This window comes from Corvus brachyrhynchos, unplaced genomic scaffold, assembly GCF_000691975.1.
Source record: "Corvus brachyrhynchos isolate BGI_N302 unplaced genomic scaffold, ASM69197v1 scaffold4, whole genome shotgun sequence".
Lineage (NCBI taxonomy): Eukaryota > Metazoa > Chordata > Aves > Passeriformes > Corvidae > Corvus > Corvus brachyrhynchos.
The window spans coordinates 1,367,746-1,373,762 of NW_008237878.1; the positions used below are offsets into that span (position 1 = coordinate 1,367,746).

A 6,017-nucleotide genomic window follows, 5' to 3' on the forward strand; every position below is an offset into this window, starting at 1 on the left:
CAGGAATATCAGCCTTCATTCCTCTGACTCATCAGACTGCAATTTCAGAAGTTACTTGAAAAAAAAAAACCGTAAGCCCCGAAGCACCATTTGTGGGCTCTCAGCAAGTGTTTAAACATCCAGCACGAACAGCAGACCTTGCTTTAGGTTACACAAACAAAAATGCCTCTGCACTTGAGAACTTGTCCCGCTTTGTTCCATAACTTTTTTAATCTGCCCTTACTGGGGCTGGGCACCAGAGCAGGACTTTCACCACAAGAATGTGGGCGCAGCAGCAGCTCCTTTGTTGCAAGTGCTCCAGGCCAGCCTCATGCAGGGCTGGTATGTGGGGTGCCACGTTTTCTGTTCAAGAAAAGTGTAGTCTGTGTTTTTCACTGCTGGTGGGACTGTCAGAGGTAGAACACTCGTCCTATTTGCAGCATCTCTGCTGCTCTGATTTGGCAGCGACTCCCCTCCTAGTTATTTTCCACCCTGGGGCTTTAAAAACAGGGTAATCAGTGTCCTGTGCTGGCATTAGTAAATCAGCAGGAGTGTTATCACCCGCCCGAGGAGGGTCAGAGTGAGGTCTTGGGAGTGCTTCGAGTGAAGTTGCTGGCTTGTGCTGTATAAAACACCTTGTAAACTCATTTTCCTCCAGTAACACGTTAAGCACAAAACTGTACAGTGCTCCAAACTCTGCTCTAATCTGCTCGTGCAGACTTCAAGCAAACACCAAATAATGTAGCAGAACATTTTGTGGGAACTGTCCTGCATTTGACTGTAACTTCTCAGGAGGAAAAATTTGATTTGACAGGTTACTGTTCCTATGCCCCAATTAAGACATAAACAGTTGTAATCCTCTGTGCTGTTGGGCAGAGCTCAAGGTTAGTTTCAGCAAAAACAAACCAAGCTGGAATTGAAGCAGGGGAAAAAAACGCCCAAAATTTGGAGGCAGAACCTGCCCTAAGTGCAAGGCATATATTCTTTATTATCTTGTTTGTTTTAATACACACCAACTGATACCTCTACACAGCTGATACCAGCTGAGATACCAGGGAGTTCAATATTTAAGGCTTGGCTTTTCTCACCATAGCAACAAATCTGTAAGGGGAGTAAGAGGACACGGATAACTGGCAGCATCCAGCACAGCAAGGGCAGAGGTGTTGGAAGCCTGAATCTCTCACACCATCACAGTGCCTGATGCAGAACCACCGTGGATGTCTGAACACAAGCACCCGACGTGCCCTGGGGAGTGTGTGCTGTGCAAAGCACCAGCAGAATAAACACAGAGGTAGGTGTTTGCTTCCTTGTCTTTGATAAAATAGTGGAGCTGTTGGCCCTTGAATGTGGGTCTGCTCTCCCTGACTGCATAAACCAGCTCCTGGGGCACAGGTGACTCTTCACAATCACTGGCCTAGAACAGAAGAACCCTCCAAAGGTACCCTTTTCTCTCTGCACCTCTGCCACCCTGCCAAAATTAGATGGATGACACAGATTCTCTGTCATAAATCCATGCTGCATTTATTCACATGGACAAACACCTATGTTGCTTTTTGTTTCATGGATTAACACTTGTTCATCCACTCATAGAATTTGTTGAATCAGTAATTACATTCAAATTGAATGAAATAACTTCACAAACTGTCATCTGTGTCCCATCACTGTCTGAAACCAGGTGAGCCCAAGAAGAATTGCCACCAAAATCTACTTGGAGCTGACCTTCAGGATGTTGGTCAGAAGGGTCATGAAACCTTTTCCACTTCAGTTGTGGCTAGAAGGCATAGTATGAATGCTAATTTTCTGCCAGCTACAAAAAAAAAAAAAGCCTTATCTTTGTTTTCTAAGCAAGAAAAAATTGTTTCTACCTATGCAGTTTTATCACAAAGTACCTACCAATAACCCAGGGTAAGGAGACTCATCTTTAAAATGCCCTGATCTGGGTTCTTGGTAGATAAATCGATGTCAGAGTTATTTTAACAAGGCAGTTAACTGATGAGGAATCCCCAAGTTAGAAGAGATACACATCAGAGTATTCACTTCCATTATGGTCCAAGCTCGTCGTTTATTTCTTCCACCACACAGACACTGGTGGAAAGAAATGCAACACCAATGCAAGCAATTTGCCAAAAAATGTGCTTAATATAATATTTATATAATCTTCTTACATGCTGCCTGTTGTGAAGGGGAGCTGTGATTAAAGATACTTTTTTTTTTTAGTCAAAGGTTATGGAAAATCTCAGTTGTCTGGGATCGAGAAGCAACACTTGACTACAGCTGCACATACAAAAACTGAGCAGTGTAAAAATAGCACAACAAGCACTCCAGCAATGCACATAACAAGATCTGGCTCTTCCAAAGAGCCTGAGAAAGGCCAGGCAAGCTCTTAGGGTCTGACCAGACTGGAGATGAGAATTCCCACTCAAAAAGATAAGACTTCCCAAACATCTTAAGTCTCCAGTCTTGGGGTACCTTAACATGCTCCTATGCTTCAGGACAAGGATACACCTGATTTTTAAGGTCTTACAGTTTGGACAGAAAAAACAGCTCAGAGAAGGGAAAAGAAAAAAGGTACAGCAAGAATAGTGACTACAAGATGACTACATGAATAATTGTATGAACTTTTGCTTGCGGGTTCACCTATTTCTGCCTTTTATCCTTCTCCTGAACACTTAAAATTTGGGTAAGGATTGCAAATAAATCTTTAAGAAAGAGTTGTGTTATCTGGCTGAACTGAACACAGTGCAATCCTGCATGTGGCCGATTTCCAAGGAATTTAACAAAGGACCCAACAGCTTAAACCTTCCGATGAAGCTGAGGAACAAAAATCCAATTGATTTACTCATCTTTGAATTACTGTCATCCAGAGGTAAAAATTATTGGCTCACACTAGAGCAGGAGGAATGTGGCCTGTGAAAAACACAGTCAGTAGGATTGGTGTCCCCAGGCAGTCCAGGCCTGCCCCAGCCACGTTGTTCTGATAAGCCCAGTCAGATGCTTTTCCTTGCCAAGCAGCTGAAGGAAAAATATATTTTTGTGGCCTTCTCTTCAGTTCTTTGAAACCACAAAGCCACATTTAGGGCAAAATACTTTCCAAGGCCTGTAAGTGCAGAAGTTTTTCCAATTTAACTATTATTTTTGAGAAGGGCACAGGATTAAGTCAAACATTTTCCAAAGGGATGACCCTGCTTGCTCAGTTTATCCAAGCACAAGCTAGGATCAAACATCCCAGGCAGAAGCTGTGAGTATTTACCTTGAACACGCTTCTCTCCTGCTGAGTTCTCCTAAATGCAAATAAATTATCAGATTTTTTTTCCCCTTATGTCTGTTCCTAGTTCCTCTTGCCAAATTAACTATACCTCCTCAGTTTGGACAAAATCTCAACAACCTCATTAGTGGTTGGCTACACAGATCTTGAACAAAACCCAAGATTTCTAGCAAGTTTTGCTATTAATACTTGCACTGGTTTATCAGTGATTTAATGTGCTTTGCTTCTAAGAGCACTGAAGTCCTCTGCACAGTTGGGATCCTGCAGTACAGCTTTTCTGGGAGTGCAGCTGCTGCACACAAAGGCTAAGGTGTGCCTTCCCACCTTGAAAAAAATGCTGTGGAGGAGGATAGACACGGTTAAGCAGTAGAGAAAAAGCACTGAAAGAAAAGCCTGTTTGATGCCCCGTGAGGCTCTGCCCACCAGCCCGTGCAGGGTTACAGGCTGCCTTTACCGCAGGTACTCAGACCTTTTGTTCTGCCAAAAGGAGCGGAAGTTTCTGGCTGATACCGAGCCACATCTCACTGGCCAGTGGGACAGTGGGGTCACTCTGTACCTTTTTACCAACACCAAGCAGAATCCTTGCAGCTGGGTGGTTTTGTTGGATTCTCTTTGTTTTTAAGGCTGAGGATAGGAAGGTGAGCTGCTGCAGTGCCCCCCCCCCCCACCCAAGCTCCATTTCTGGCCCTGCCTCACTACGTGCTGCTTCATGCCAGCTGCAAAAAAAACCTCTTTTGTTTTTATTTTCTTTTTCTTTTCTTTTCTTTTTCTTTTCTTTTTTTTTTTTTTTTTAAGAGAACATGGGGATAAGGTTTCACTAAGCCCAGAAACTGTGACTAAAAGATTTTTCAAGGGGAGAGCAGATGAAACCTCTCTCCTACCCCAGGGCTCAGAATTCTTCTTCCAGAGAAACTCTCAAACAACTCCAGTGGCCCTTGCTTCAAGCTGGAAGCAGTCAGTGACCAAAACCAGAGTTAACTAAATCAAGTTTTGAGCTATGCCATCTGTGCCAGTGACAAATGCTCTGCTCCAGAACAGCACGGGGACATGCTGGCTGTGAGTACCCACCACATCAACCCCCTCCTTCACGTCTTAGCAGTGGACAACAAAGCTTGCTAATGCAGAAAAGCCCACAGTTATGTAAAGTCACTTGAACTCCTTAAGAAGATAAAGCAAACTAATCATTACTACTTCAGATGAAATCATAGAGTGCTAATAAGGATTAAGTATTGTCCAGAAGGTGGACACAGGTGACTTCCACCTCCACAGAGCCCAACACTTACACTATGGCACCTCGAGGAGAAGCTGTTCAGCTCTAGGGGTTGCACAAGGAGCTGAATCTTACTTTGACAGTTACCCAAAAGAAAAGGAAGCATTCCTTAGCATTGCATCAACAGTGAACATTTTTCTCTCACGTTTGCCCTCAGTTCCTAGAAAATCAGATTACCAGAGGGGCTGAAATTGGATTGGAGCCTGGGATTGGAGAAGTGGTAGGGGCCTGGTCTCTCAGACTAAAGTAACACAGCCCTTGCTCTGAGTCACCACACACACACTTGAAGGAAGTGATACCAAGCATCGTACTGACATCAGCCGCCGAGTTTCCTCATTGCAGGAGGCATCATCACCTGGAGATAAGCGTTCAGTACTCCCTGTCTAAAAAAACCACACCAACAAACCACCCTTTCTTTCATGTGGCTTAAATTCTGCAAGCAGTTCAGAAGTTGTACTTTATTAGCTAAAGTTTTAAAGCATCAGGTGATTCCCAGGCAGAGCCAGCATGGTTACAATGCTTATGTTACCAGTGGGGGTCTGAAACCAGCTGTCCAGACAGTAAACTTGGAGTTGATATCAGTTGGAGACAGCTTGGGAAGCAGGATGGAGGTGTGTAGGTAGATGAAAAGACATCCTGACAAGGTAAAGAAAATTTGCATGTGAATTTTAGGCAAAACCAAAATCAAACAAAATCTTAACTCTGTTGCTTACGTCGACCATTTTCATCTTAAAGGGGTGATTATTCTGATTTTTCACTAATAAGTGGCTTTAGAGTGATGCTTCCTTAATCTTCCTTCATTTTCAGTTTGGCCCCTCTTTCATCTGCAGTGGTGTTTCCCCCTCCCCAAACTTGTGTTTGCCTATCTCTGCAGGCCAAAGGCAGAAGGTACAGATAACTCTCTCCTGAGCACAGTGCTGCCTCTCCAGCTTCTCACCGCAGCGCAGGATAAGCAGTGTGATGAGATAACAGCTCTGAAGCTTCTACACGCACCCATTTAGTTCATGCCTACCTCAGAGGGACAGCCTAACAAACTTACAAAGCCGTGAGGAAAGGCAACCATGAAAATAACCTGCCCCAACCTGAACAAGATAACAAACACGCTTCGGTATCACCCGAAGGATGGTGCAAGGAACTAGAGGATCTCTGTCATTAAGCTCAAGCTCGTGTCGAGGGATGCTGTGTGTGTCCTCAGGGATGCTGTATGGCAAGGGCAGGGAAAAGCTCCAGCCCAAAGCAGGTGGGTGGCTGTGCCCTGAATGCACGTAGAGGCTGTAATTGCCCCGATTGGCTTCACCTGGGAGCGCTCCGGCTCCCTGGGCGGTGGATGCCAGCCCTGCCTGAGGCTCTTGGGGGAGGGGGTGACTTCTGCTGGGTCAGTGCTGGGGTCGCCTCTGCCTCCGCGAGTGCTTCTGAGCCTGGCTGAGGGCTTGTTGCTGACCATAGCCCCATTCCTCCGGCCACCGCTGATCCCTATCTCCTGCCCCCCGGCTGCATTCACAG

The 6,017-nt window shown here is 45.1% G+C and overlaps 1 protein-coding gene across 3 annotated transcripts in view; it reads left to right on the top strand.

Annotated features, from left to right (window-relative positions):
- Positions 1-1,164: 1,164 nt before the first annotated feature.
- Positions 1,165-6,017, top strand: part of LOC103614257 (6-phosphofructo-2-kinase/fructose-2,6-bisphosphatase 4) — a 53,628-nt gene continuing 48,775 nt past the window's right edge. For 2 of the 3 annotated variants that reach the window (XM_017732357.1, XM_017732358.1), the window contains exon 1: positions 5,676-5,754. In XM_017732357.1, coding sequence (XP_017587846.1) covers positions 5,691-5,754 — 64 coding nt within the window. In that variant the 5' untranslated portion in view covers positions 5,676-5,690. Of the gene's footprint in view, positions 1,271-5,675; positions 5,755-6,017 lie in introns of those variants that run through there. The other variant, XM_017732359.1, reaches the window with a different exon arrangement.